Here is a 14,453-nt window from a genome sequence, read left to right as displayed (position 1 = left end):
ATCCAGGATTGCCATGGCAAAAGCTGCATTTAGCAAGAAGAAGAATCTTTTTACCAGCAAATTGGACTTAAATTTGAGAAAGAAACTAGTGAAATGCTACATTTGGAGCATAGCTCCGTATGAGGCTGAAACATGGACACTTAGGGCAGTAGATCAGAAACATCTGGAAAGTTTCGAAATGTGGTGTTGGAGAAGGATAGAGAAGATCAGTTGGACCGATTATGTGAGAAATGAAGAAGTGTTAATTAGAGTCAGTGAGCAGAGGAATATCCTACACGAAATAAGAAAACGGAAGGCTAATTGGATTGGTCATATCTTACGCGGTAACTGCCTTCTAAAAGAAGTTATTGAAGGAAAGATAGAGGGGCGGATAGATGTGACCAGAAGACGAGGAAGAAGACATAAGAAGATGCTGGATGACCTTGGGGACAGAAGAGGATACTGTCATTTGAAGGAGAAAGCTCTAGATCGCAATAAGTGGAGGAACTGTTTTGGAAGAGACTGTGGACTGTCGTCTGACAGATTACTGATGATGATGAAGACAGAACGAAACAGACCACCAGGAAGACCTTGAAGTAAGTAAACGTAAAGCAGTTCCTTGTGGTCACTTAATTAAGTACAACGAGATATATGGGAGAGTGGATGTATAGATCCACATATACTTGACCTCAACACTAGTTAGAGATGAGTGGTCAGCTTCACGGCCCTGCCGCTTCACCCCGGGGGGAAGAGCCTTCACTACACATTGAATAAGAGGTTAGGTGAACTCCAGAGCCGGTCTGGACGACTTGAGGGGGAAAATTCTTGTCCTACCGAGACTCGAACTCCGACCCCTTGTCCGATTAGCTCGTAGCTAGTCGCTATTCCGACTACGCCATCCCAGCTCCCTGCTGAGACCTAGATAGGAGGATAATATTAAAATTGAAGTTATAGAAATAGGATGGAGTGGATTAATGTGGCCCAGGATAGAGATAACATGGTAACGAATCTTTAGATTACATAAAATGCTGCTAAATTCTTGAGTAGCTGAGTGTCTTTCGGCTTCTCAGGGACTAGACTTCATTGGGTTAGATCAGATTAGATTAACGACCTTTCCGCAATACATTATGCCAGTACGTGATGTATGTTATAGATACATGTGTTGCGTTTGGCTCTGGTCAAGCGGGGGGGGGGGGGNGGGGTGCAACAGGAACCTTTACCCTTTGCAGTTCATGACCGTAGACCCCTTAGGCAAGAGAGCCGCATTAATCCTGTATAAAGGTCGTAAATTCAGCTTCGAGCAAAGTGCCACTGTGGATTCAATGAGGCGCGTGAAATTCACTGTTTTCCAGCTCGAATTGATGCTTCACAAATCGGACCCTCTTACCGATGCTGGTTTAATGCATGAGAGCATTAAATAATGGAGTTTCAGTCCCTAATCACAGTTTGTGGTTTCAGCCTTCATGAAATGAAGGTTTAGAATCTCCGATAGTACAGCTTAACATATGTAGTGCCATTACTTGGCCAGAATTCCTGTCGTCATGTCATTTATAAGACCTAAAAGTTCTTGATGATGTTATGATACAGTGATTCTTTTAGGAGGGGATATTAGGGCGTATGGACATCGACAAACCTGTTCCCTATCTCCGGAGTTAGCGACTAGCTCTATCAGTTGCCCCGCACAGAGTGCTTTACTTGAAGGAGTTGGAATCGTCTCCGAAACGTCTTTTTAATTAAAAATTAGAACAACAGATAATGTCCAAAGAATAAATCACTGTAAATTTTATATTTATCCGTCACATACTTATCAATTACTAAGGCCTCTTGTTTGTGTACTCACAGTCCACTCAGAGCATACAATATTAAAACAAAACAAAAAAAATATATATACACTATATTTTTCAAGATATATTTTCGTTGGTTATATTATTGAATGGTAGGATGGTAAATGAATTAGAAATTAATTTGAAAGGAAGATGTAGTGGCCCAGTTTAAGTACCATCCTGGAATATTCATGCAGAAACTGATGAAAACCACGAAAAAATTTATCAGTAGCCGGTATTATGGTCGAGACTTGAACCGAGCACCTCCGGAACACTAGTCGAGAGTGTTACCACTACGCAAACTCGTTATGCCCGGAAGATTTTCTTTTAAATAATTTTCCATAAAAATGACATCTAACGACGGAGCCATCTACCGGCGGAATTAGTACTATCTACAAACAGTGCTTGCAGCGCCCTATCGGCACATCGTGTTTTAATATAATGTCATTTAGGGCAGTCGGTGTAGCAACTTCCTACGGGCTGGACGGCCCAGGGATCCGAGTTCGAGTCCCGGTAGAAGCAGGGGTTTTCTCCTCTCCACGTCGTCCATACCGGCTCTTGGTCGCACCCAGCTTCCTGAACAAGGCTCTTGGGGGGTTCTTTCGCCTGGGTTAAAGAGGCCGGGGAGTGAAACTGATGACTTTCGTCCAACTAGTGCCGAGGTCAAGAATACATGGATTTATACATATTTACTTATTGAATTGTTGTTTGTTGAACGGTGTTTCTAATAAAAAGTTATCCCTATAACAGGGCGTGGAGGCCCATAGGATCGTGAGACGTCGAGGCTCACATTTTCTAGACGGTCGGCTCAAAGATGGCAGTGAGGTCAGCCTTACGCGCCGGCCGCCCTATACCCCCAGGAATATTCCTAGTACTCATTTCTGTTAGAGGTTGGGTTGACTCCAGGGACATAGTGCTGCTGGAAGGATTAGGTCAGATGAAAAATCTACTGACCTCATCTGGAATCGAACCCGCTATCTTCCAGCTGTTAACATAGTGCCTCAAACAACAACGCTACTGCATGCCCCGCATCTAATAGCTCAAACAAAAAACTCCGTGGCTTGTAGTCCTCAAGTGAACTATACCGACCGAGCGACCGCCGCATGTCGGCGAATATTAGTGACAATTAGGTAGAGGGTGTCGCGTGGCCAGCTCAACGAATTCCGACGGCCGTTGATTTCGGTTTTCTAGACCGGAGCCGCTGTTTCCTTGGACTAGCTCCTCAAATATCACGAGACTGAGTGGACCCCGTTCCAGACCCACTACTTCTCAGGAAAAAAAAACTGGTAGCGCTGGGAATCGAACCCGTACTTTTGGATCTGTAGCCAGGAACACTGACCACTAGACCACAGGGGCGGTTAGCTTCTAATAGGTCACATTACGTATACTTACTTACTTACTTACTCACTCACGGAGCTGAGCCTTTCTAGAGGAGCCGCCAATTCTGCAGCTACTCAAGAATTTCCCAGCATTTTATGGAACCCGAAGGCTCATCACCGTGTTCACAAGAGCCCTCCACTGGTCCCTATCCTGAGCCAGATCTATCCAATACATACCATCCCATCCTATCTCTCTAAGATCCATTCTAATATTGCCCACCCACCTACGTCTTGGTCTTCCCTGTGGTCTCTTTCCTTCCGGCTTTCCCACCAATATCCTATACGCATTCCTCGTCACCCCCATTCGTGCTACATGACCTGCCCACCTCATCCATCTTGACTTGATCATTCTAATTATACTTGGAGAAGAGTACAAGTTATGAAGCTCCTCATTATCACATTATATATATATATATATATTATAGTAATGGGACGTTTAGTGAATAATGGATTGGAAAGGATGCAGAAGGAAGCGATCATGTCCTCAGTATAACGAATTTTTCCCGCTATTTGTCTGCATGAACTGAGGATAACCTGAAATTCCTTATTAAAGGCAGAGCATATTCTGATCGAGATACGAACTCGGAATCTTGACCGCGTTGTGCACTAGAATAACATTCCCAACTTCACAGACACACCACTGTTGACAGGAGCTCAGCAGGGTGCTGAAAGTGAACGTAAAACGGGAGGAAGAGAGAGAGAGAGAGAGAGAATGGTCTTTGCGGTGCGATATGCAGTCACCAGCTGGGACCAAGTCGGCTGTAAACAGCAGAGAAAGAAAAAGTTGTGCAGAGCTTAACAAGTCAAGGAATTAGCAAGAGAGAACAGTTGACCTGTCCACTACGCTATATCTCTATATATTTCTCGTCCCACACTCTTCGACCCTGAAGTTGGAGGTAAGCAGTTCCTCTTAAGCGTATCCACCTGCCTGCGTCACAACCATAGGAGATCACAATATGATTCAGGTACTTTCTTACAGATCGTGCTATGGTATCTAGCATATGCCATACTCCTTACGTTACAGAGGTAACTTCGTTTGGTGCGTCAAAGCCTCTTAGGTTACACAATTCGTGGTGGTTTCCATGTACTGCCGTATGAATCGCTACGTGTTCGAACTCCTAACTCAGTTCTGTCTGTAGTGCCAGATTCGCTCCATATCTCCTGTTGTTCTAGTCTCCATATCGTGGATGGATGTAGGAGAGCCAGTTTGGTTCTCAGAGCTTCTATAATATTTCTTTTTATTCTAGGACCTATGCTAGGCCGGGGTACGTGGTAGCATAGTTGGTTGAGGCAGTATGCTGCAAGCTGGAAGGTCACGGGATCGCATCTCGATGAAGTGGATTTTTTTCAATTTATCTAATCCTACCAGCGGCACTATGGCCCTCTGACACAGACGCTTCCTTCTAGATCTGTTGTAATTGATCATTCATTCATCCTACCATTCGACGCTATACATATGAGGGAGTCATTAAATAGGATACAAATGGAAACATAAAGGAAAACATGCGATATTCGAAATTGGAAAGACATTTATTATTCGACATACGAGTATTCTCCGCCAACATTGATATACGTCCCATCGCTTTACCAGTGCGTCGAAACCCGCAGCATAGAAGTCTTTCGGCTTCGTCTCACCCACTTCCCACCTGATTGGGCATCATCTGCGACTTTCAAACGTATTTGAGAAAGTTTCTAGACCCATTTATGAACAGCTTTTACACGGCAAACACTTCCCAACGTAAACAGGAAACATTTCCTAATGTATAGCCTTTACATTGAGTCCTTTTGCCCACAGAAAACGCACAGGAGAATGCTGCTCTTCGGTAGTATGCACTGAAGAACGGTCGCCATTTTGACTACTGAAACAAGCTTCTGGGCTGTGGCGCTACCTAGTGATACACACAGTAAACCCACTTCTTCAGTCACAGCTGTTTTACTTCCGTTTGTGACATATTTACTGACCCTTCCTCATAGTAACTAATACCAATACGTATTCTGATAAATTGAGACGCACCGTGCGGAGCCTCCCAAACGTCGGCAGACTGAGACATGTACCTTTATCCATATAACCAATGACATCTTGCCTTACATCACAATACGAAAGCTATAATATAGAAGGATTTCCTGGTCTCTGTGACTTCAAGTCCACTTTACGTGTAACGTAGAAATACGTGTTTTTACGGCCGAAAGAGGAAACAGCCATTCTGAAGAAGAGTTCAGTAACACGTTTTTATTGGTGTCACACGAATTCTCATAAAAGACCTTTCACAATAAATCCTTTAATGCTTTAGCCGATAAAGGTTCTGTGGAGCAATCCACAGTATGCTTTGTGTCGCCAGAATTATAGCTCTTAGTAATGGAAAACAGAGGTAGGACTTATGTTTTCATTTTAAGTGTTTTGTGTGTGATGTGAAGCTTTGCCATTCACCTAAGTGAGAAACGCACCATGTGCCGAGGGGTTTCAGAGCAACTGCTGAGACAGAAGAAATGGCGGAAGGCTGCAAATATTTGCATATTAGAAGCTTCTACATGTCACCGCATATTACTGAGGTGTTCAAGTCGGGGAGCTGAGATGCGAGAGACACGTCGCCCATCAGAGAACTCATTATGCTATTAGGGGTACGCGGTAGCGTAGTTGGTTGAGGCAGTATGCTACAAGAGACCAGCTGCTCGTCAGAGAATGTGTTACATAAAGAATATTACCGCAAGAGTTCAGTCAAAAAAAATCTCTGGTCGTGAACCTCAAAAGGCTTGGCACCAAGACGAACTGATTGACAGTAAACCGCAAGTCGTAAGGTAACACTGACTTAAAAAATTAAATTGCTTTAGTCTTCTATAACGCTTCTTTATACTTTAACCTCTTAATTGACACAATACATTTCGTGTACTGTAGGACGACCATAGAACGTAATGGCGCTGAGTCCTTGAGAAGCCACCAGTTGCTCAGCTACGCAAGAATTTCCCAACATTCTATGGGATATTTATTTAAATATTTTTTTGCAAAAACGAAAAAAATGAACTTTACACATACGTCCTGTTACTCTTATGATCTTGTGGTACGTGATAACGTGTAGTGTGATAGGTAGATAGGAATATTTTCGTGGTTTTCACCAATCCCTTGAGAAGCCGTTACATAAATCTGGATTCGATAGGCAAATACATTTAACTGTATTTCTGTTAGATAATATAAAAGACGCCACGTTCTAGTAACGTCTGAAATGAGACTCCAGAACAGAATTCATGCATAATGACACTGAAGATGGGGGAGACAGTCTCCAGAAGTGACGTCAAATTGAGTTACGCGATTCCTACTGAACTATATCAGATCTGAGGTTTTCACGGCGGTTGTAATATCTTCTTGCTGGGTAAGGTGGGTAAGGGTCCCACTAATTGAAGACGAATTTCTGTGCTCAACAATTATACTAAGTTTTTATTAAAAGAAGTAAAAGATGTAGATAGTATATACAGTGTGTATACAGTACAGATTTTCGAAGAAGTCTCCTCCTGTTTTTAATCTTACTGGTATTATATATTAAACTTTAAAAAGAGGGCCAAAGAGGGTGGGGGGAGTCATGAGTACAGAGTTTAAAGGTTCAGTTGTTTACGTGCAGCATCGCGCGTGGACGAACCAAAAAACTTGACTCTCTTCTCTTCAGCTTGGGGGAACATGTTATCGAAGTGTTAAAAGGTCAGGAGTTGATAACATGTATCAGGCTTGCGACAGACGGTTTCAACTCTCATGGAGTACCCTCTTGGCTAACACAAAAATTACACATTAAAATAGTATATAGTATGATCAAAAGTCTAAGTACATATTACAATATTACACTCCCCTTCTTCTTAAAAGTTTGGTTATATTGAACCAGACTTTTCCTCTCATTATCGGAAGTTTCTCTCGTTTGGACATAAGGGACGACGAAGGGATGCTGCAGGAGGTTGTAATCGTGTTTCTTCATTACCATCTTCTATCATTGGGGTCAAAGTATTGGGTTCACGAGCGGAATATGAGGGTGATGGAGGCGGAGAGGTGTGTGTTGTTTTGCCATAGCGAATGCTCGGCTGCTTACCTTGCACATTTGTTATGTTAATACACAGGCGTTCACTAGTTTCTTTCCAACAAGTTTTTGGGGTCCATTTGTCCCAAATCTTAAACCAACATGTACGACAACTTTTACAACAGCAACAACAGCAACAACATGAGAATACAATAAATACAATAAAACTCACAATTGCACTCCAGGAAGTGACATGAATATACCATTGCGAATAATCTTTCATTCTCTGTTCCTTAATCATCTGTTCCACCTCATTTACCTTGTGACTGGCCAGTCTGAGATCATCTGCAGATGCGAGTATATTACTTAAAGGTACTGACAAAGGTATTTCTTCAAACTCTTTCGCTTTTTCGAAGGTTAGGCAACAATTTAAGTCGAGGGGAATGGTAGGTACAAAATCTTGGGAAACATTTACAACATTTGTACTCATAGCATACAAGGTCACATAAGTGGTATAAGCTTTACATTGTTGTTGTAATGTCAATTTACCTTTTTGTCTTATTTCTACCTGCTTTGTGATATCATCACAAATAACAGAAAGTTTCTCAGGTTTCGGGGTTACAAAGAGCCATTGATTACTGAAGGATAAGGGTATCCAATAGGTCTTCGTTAGTCTTAACACTCTAATTTCACAGGTAGGGGGAATATTTTGTGATGAGGGATGAAGTAGAGTGGATTCACAATCATTTCCAGGTATATACGACAGTATTGGTATCTCTTCTTTACAAACTTTCTGTATAGGATTTGGGTGGAAACATCTAGTTAATTCATTAGTGGACATTTTACCAAACTGTCTTTTCAGAGAGTCCATAAATATATAATCTTTCGATGAATATATAAAGGAAAAGACATTATCTTGTTTGAATGTAGGAAAAGGGAGTATTTTATATAGATGGAATAGTGTTGAGGAGAGCAAGGGTATGTGAAGTACATACGCGAGAAATTGGTTGTGTGAATAGATACGAGGTACAATAATGTGCTGTAACTCTGAAAAAGGAAATGAAGGATAGTCAACTCCAGTAGGCAACTTTTGAGCTGTTACAACTGTTTTGATCTTCTCGGCAGTTACGAATTGCGGTTGAAACGTCCCTTGTTCTGCATGAATCAATGCATCTACTAAAATTTCATATCCATGCTGACATTCCATTAACCCTCGTTCTATAATCTTAATTTGCATATTGGCCGTAGTCACTTGCTCTATTTCTTGTTGTAATTCAAGAGTGGCATTACTCACTTTTTTGTCTAATTTGATTAAGCTGTCCTTTAAAACTTTTTCATTTTGATTTATACGTCTCATTGTCAAATTCACTGAATTAACAGTAGATTTGATTACTGTCATCTGTTCGGAAGAAATATGTAAAAACTCTTGTTGTTCGCGTTCTAACTGATTAATGTGTGAATTGTACTCTCTTGCATCTGCTTGCGTCAAGGTTCCGAACAGAATCTTGGAAATTTCACCTACAAAGTCTAAAACCCCTCGCTTCCTTCGGTAAGATACATCTGTTTTCAGGTATTCTGCTACTAGGTCTTTCAAAGAATCAATGTAATAGACCTTTTTGTTAACATATGCTTTAAAAGAATTACAATCTGTCAGGTGGTACCAGGGAGCGCTTTCCAACCCATGGCAGTATTGCGAAACGCGTTTCTGGTGCTCTTTTACTTTTCTCCAGAGATCACGTGTCGGTTTCAAATCAATGTAACTTACAACCTTCCATGTCATGGGGTAGAATGAGATCTGGCCCACTTCGTCAAAATAAATACCTGTTTCAGATGTTATAACTTCTACAAGTTCAGGCTTTAAACACTCACAACAAAGGAAGAGACTAATTCCGACAATCCACAGACGAATTGTTTTCATCTTGTCCTTCCTGTGAACAAAAGGGTTTTACTAAATTTACATGTATGGTACGTTTCTTTCTCTTTCCTACTTGCTGTATCACTAAATTTGGTAACTGCACTTCTTTAATCTCATACGGCCCTTCCCATAGCGCATCTAACTTATGTCTCCTATGCTTATTTTGCACAAGCACTAGGTCATTAACTTGGAATGCTACTACATTCTTTTCAGGAACTCTCTCCTGCTGTTTCTCTTTAAATTTCTGTAAATTCTGTTGAGCTATGTGATGACTTTCTCGCATCCTATGTTTTATCACATGTATTAGATCGTCATAATTATACAAAGTACCCTTCTCACTAAGTTCACCGGGAAGATTACACTTTCTTCCAAACAATATCTCATAGGGAGAATATTTTGTTACTGAATGTGGGGTAGTATTGAAACAAAAACACGCAAAAGGTAACCATTGATGCCACGACATAGGTTGTTTTTCAACATAACTTCTTAAATAGGTTATCAACGTCCTATGCGTTCTTTCTAATGCGCCATTACTCTCAGGATGATAGATGCTAGTATGCAATTTCTCAATCTGGAAAAGTTGGCAAAGGCGCTTGAAAATATCTGACATGAAGTTGCTACCCTGATCAGTCACTATACTTTGAGGTAGCCCATAAATTAACAAAACATTCTCGAGAAACTTTTCACTAACCTCTTCGGCAGTTTGATCCCTTAATGGCACGGCAATTAAATACTTACTTAAATTATCCTGACAAGTTAGGATATATTTATGACCTTCTTCAGATGCAGGTAGAGGACCTACTACGTCTAAGTAGATCTTTTTCCAAGGTTCCGGTTGAGTATCAGTTATTCTTAATTTAAGTCTTAAATCCTTACCTTGTTTTACCCTTTGGCACACTTCGCAATTTCGGATGAACTGGATAACATCTTCCTGCATGTTTGGCCATGTAATATATAGCTTAATTCTTTCTAGTGTTCGTGAAATCCCTTGATGTCCTCCCACTAAATCAGAATGCATTTCTTTCAGAATTCTCAGTTTACGTTCTTTTGTCAGTTCTGTTTGTTCAAGAGTACAGACAGGATATCTGCTTAAACTGTCTGCATTGGTATTTTGTTTACCTGGTTTATACTTGATTTCAAACTCATATTCCTCAAGCAGTAAACGCCATCTTAAGAGCCTCGAACTGGGGTCTTTTACATTAAATATCCACGTTAATCCTTTATGATCAGTCCAAATTTGAAAGGGTTTTCCTAACAGGTACGGTCTAAAATGTTTACATGCCCAGACTATAGCTAAACATTCTTTTTCAACAGTACTATAATTTAATTCGGCTCCATTCAAAGTCCTACTGGCATAGGCAACCGGTCGATCCTTTCCTGGGGTTCCTTGGCTTAAAACTGCACCTAATGCATAGCCACTAGCATCAGTGGTTAAAATAAAAGGTTGGCTGAAATCAGGATATTGTAAAATAGGAAACTCAATTAACTTTTCTTTTAAGATCTCAAAACTTTCTTGTTCTAAATCGGTCCATTGCCATTCTTTTCCCTTCTTCAACATGTCTGTAAGAGGCTTTGCTAAAGAACTGAAACGTTCAACAAATTTTCTGTAATAGCCTACTAATCCTAAGAAAGCCTTTATCTCTTTTTCCTTTTTAGTAACCGGGAATCGAACCGCGGCCTCGATTTTCTTTGGGTCTGGCTTTACTCCTTCTGCCGTGATAACATGTCCAAGATATGCTAATTCTGGTTTTAAAAACTCACATTTATCAGGCTCTATTTTAATATGGTACTTCCTGAATTGGTCAAAAACTTCTCTCAGTTTTCTATGATGTTCCTCTAGTGTCCTACCAGTGACGAGGACGTCATCTATATACACTAAACATCTTTCTCCTATAGATTCCCTCAGAATAGAATTCATCATTCTCTGCCGTGCTGCTTTTAGTCCGAATGGCATCCGAACGTATTCGAAATGTCCTGTGGGTGTGCTAAACGCAGTTTTGCACCTGTCTTGAGGTGTGATTAGGATCTGATGAAAACCTGATGCACAGTCTAATGCAGAAAAATATTTTGATTTTCCTATGTTATCGAGAATCTCTTGAATGTTAGGAAGCGGAAAACTATCCCCTGAAATGATATCATTCAATTTACGAAAATCAACACAAATGCGCCATTTCATTTTACCAGACGCGTCTAGCTTTTTGGGTACTACGATAAGAAGGAAATTCCATTCACTCTTACTCGGAACTATAATACCGTCTTCTAACGTTTCTTTAACTTGTCTATTTACTTCTTCTTTGTGTGTTTCTGTTAATCTATAGTTTTTTAACGTGATGGCTCGACCTTTTGGGAAGTGCGGAGTAGGGATATGATGCATAGCAGCGGTGGTTGCTGTTAGCTTATCACCGTGTAATTTAAAAATGTCAACATATTCCTCACAAAGTTCTCTAATACTTTCTTCGCCTTCCTTTATATGTGTCAACCTTAATTTTTTGTTCAACTCGTCCAAACGTTGTTGTGAAAAAAGCTGTTCCTTGCTTAGCCTTTCAAACTTACATGGGGGTTTAATTAATTTCGGTAGGGGTAAGGTCATAATGGGTTCTGCTGTTAAGTTTACTATAAAACAGGAAACAAATTCACCATTGCATTCGCCTAAGGAAGTACCACAATAAACTCCAGGTAACAATTCTTGTTTCTCTATTAATCGGACACCTTTTTCTCTGGTTGGAATTTTCACAATACCCTCACTTAAAGGAGGTAAAGCAGGATTACGAGTCATCACATAACCATTTTCAATTAGCCATTTATGTCCTAAAATGACATCAACATTACGTGGTAGCTCATCCACGATATAAAATAAAAATGGTTTACTTTCATTAATTTCCAAGTAAATGCCCTGTGTTAAACTTCTACAGCTTCCTGTTATTCCTTGCATTGTCACGGAGGTCTCGACAATATTTTCTTTTGGGAGTCTCTTTAAACTTTTCCTTCTTACTAAGGAAATCTGCGCGCCTGTATCTATTAAGCCAGTTCCCGCCTCTACTGTGAACTTGGGGCAAGTTACATAGAGCTCAAACGGGTTATGCCATCTCTGGGCGTCCCCTCCGAAGATTGGCATGTCAGAGCATACACCATTTTGCATAAATGGTATACCTCCCATCGCAGAGTTACTATCTACACAATTTTTCCTCCGCTTACTCTCTACGACAAACCTAGTGTCCTCCGAAGAACCCAGGTCTTCATCAGCCTTTTGACTGGGGGTGTCTCCACTCTCACCTGATGGCTCTCGGGCGTTCACCCTTCCTATGCAGCCTCTTGCACTGCAGGTGAACCCCGACTGCCGGATCCACCTCGTGGCCGGTTTCCCTGATAACACTGTGCCATCACATGTCCTCTTTTGCCGCACTTTGGACATTGCGATGCATTATTACAATTTCTTGCTATATGCCCTGGCTTCAAGCAATTATAGCAATTCTTAAGCGCAGAAGCGGCCATAACTTCTCGCTTTATAGAAGGTTCCTGACTCCCACCAGGATGACTTCTTCCTATTCTCTCTTGTTTTACGGGAAGGTTTCTTGGATACCATTGAGGGTTTTGTTGGGGATTTCTATATCTCTGAGACTTTAATTCACTCTCCTCTTGGATCGCTGTTTCAATAATCTGAGCTAAGGAATCATCCTCCCCTTTAGCTTTTACTATAACTCTGATTCGTTCATCTCTTAACCCCGAAATGAAAGTTCCTTTCAAAAATTCTCCAATTAATTTCAAACCCCCTTCAACATAATGTTCATTATCCTTATCCTCTAACACCAGGAGCCTATGTCTGGCTTCTGTCCGTAATTCCATGGCTAAATGATCTAACCTAGCTCCCCATTGTGCTACGGTTTCTGACGGTCCTTGTTTTGAAGAGAACAACAAGCCCGTATAATATTCTAATGTCCTCTTTACTAGGTAATTTTCCTCTAAAATGCCTTTAATTTGTCTCCAAGTGTTCCTTTCGACACGAGCTAACAATTTATCTTTCGCATCTCCTTGAATCTTTGCGACTACAAATTTTAACAACAACTCTTGTTTACTTGGATGAACCACTCCAATTGCGGCTTCTACCCCCTCAATAAATTCTCTTAATTGTTTCGGATTTCCCTCAAAAGGCCTTGGTATCAGTTTTATTGCTTGCATAACCGATATGAATGCCCCCTCTTCATTATCGGAACTTTCATCATCTGCCATGATGAAAACAGTTGCCTACTGTATGTTGTGACTAACCTTTTACAGAAAAGTAAGGTAGAGTAGCTCCAAGCGATGCAGTTCTCGGTTCGAGGCTCGTCCCTGGGGTTGCCTCTCGCCGTATCTCGCGGCACCAGCTGCAATGGGCGTGACTGCGACTTCCCTGGGGATATCGGGTCGTAGTGCGTCTCCAAAGCCTTGTTGCTACCAACTTAGCGAAGTTCTCCTCTCTGAATAGCGTTGCGCACCGCTTCCTCCTAGGCGTAGACTCTGGAGTAACTCCTGGCTTCTCGGACACCTCTCGAAGCAGGACTCCCTAGGTCCAGATGGTGTGAACTTCCAAATTGTTGAGCTTTAAACCAAACGTTTCTTGCGAATCGAATCCAGCTGTTGCCTTCAAAGATATCCCACTTCTGACACCTTGTAATATCTTCTTGCTGGGTAAGGTGGGTAAGGGACCCACTAATTGAAGACGAATTTCTATGCTCAACAATTATACTAAGTTTTTATTAAAAGAAGTAAAAGATGTAGATAGTATATACAGTGTGTATACAGTACAGATTTTCGAAGAAGTCTCCTCCTGTTTTTAATCTTACTGGTATTATATATTAAACTTTAAAAAGAGGGCCAAAGAGGGTGGGGGGAGTCATGAGTACAGAGTTTAAAGGTTCAGTTGTGTACGTGCAGCATCGCGCGTGGACGAACCAAAAAACTTGACTCTCTTCTCTTCAGCTTGGGGGAACATGTTATCGAAGTGTTAAAAGGTCAGGAGTTGATAACATGTATCAGGCTTGCGACAGACGGTTTCAACTCTCATGGAGTACCCTCTTGGCTAACACAAAAATTACACATTAAAATAGTATATAGTATGATCAAAAGTCTAAGTACATATTACAATATTACACGGTGACTATAAAGAAAGCAGTCTTCTGGGATGTGGCACCGTGTAGATATTGTGTTGAGCGACATTTCGGAGGAACATATCGCCTCCATCTTCAGGGTGAAGATGGAGGCGATACGTTCCTCCGAAACGTCGGTTAACACCATATCTACATTGTGCCACATCCCAAAAGACTCCTTTCTTCCTACTGAACTAGTTTTCGCTCTGATTAGAACTTGGAAAACATTTTCTTGCTCA

At 41.1% G+C, this 14,453-nt stretch overlaps 2 protein-coding genes across 3 annotated transcripts in view; one reads left to right on the top strand and one right to left on the bottom strand.

Moving 5' to 3' along the window:
• The window catches only part of LOC111874632, a 627,779-nt gene that overhangs the window by 479,234 nt on the left and 134,092 nt on the right, over positions 1-14,453 (top strand). The window lies entirely within an intron of this gene.
• LOC117283113 lies at positions 6,796-14,207 on the bottom strand. Its single transcript, XM_033755538.1, has 2 exons — positions 13,355-14,207; positions 6,796-9,104 (listed from the first exon to the last, which is right to left on the bottom strand). The coding sequence occupies exon 2, from the start codon at positions 9,092-9,094 to the stop codon at positions 7,061-7,063; it is 2,034 nt and encodes a 677-aa protein (XP_033611429.1). The 5' UTR covers positions 9,095-9,104; positions 13,355-14,207; the 3' UTR covers positions 6,796-7,060.

This window comes from Cryptotermes secundus, unplaced genomic scaffold, assembly GCF_002891405.2.
Source record: "Cryptotermes secundus unplaced genomic scaffold, Csec_1.0 scaffold20, whole genome shotgun sequence".
NCBI classification, from domain to species: Eukaryota; Metazoa; Arthropoda; class Insecta; order Blattodea; family Kalotermitidae; genus Cryptotermes; species Cryptotermes secundus.
This window is presented reverse-complemented; position numbering and strand designations above follow the sequence as displayed.

Coding starts and splice junctions, on each gene's coding strand:
- LOC117283113 (XM_033755538.1), bottom strand. CDS start 9,094: ATGAAAACAATTCGTCTGTGGATTGTCGGAATTAGTCTCTTCCTTTGT.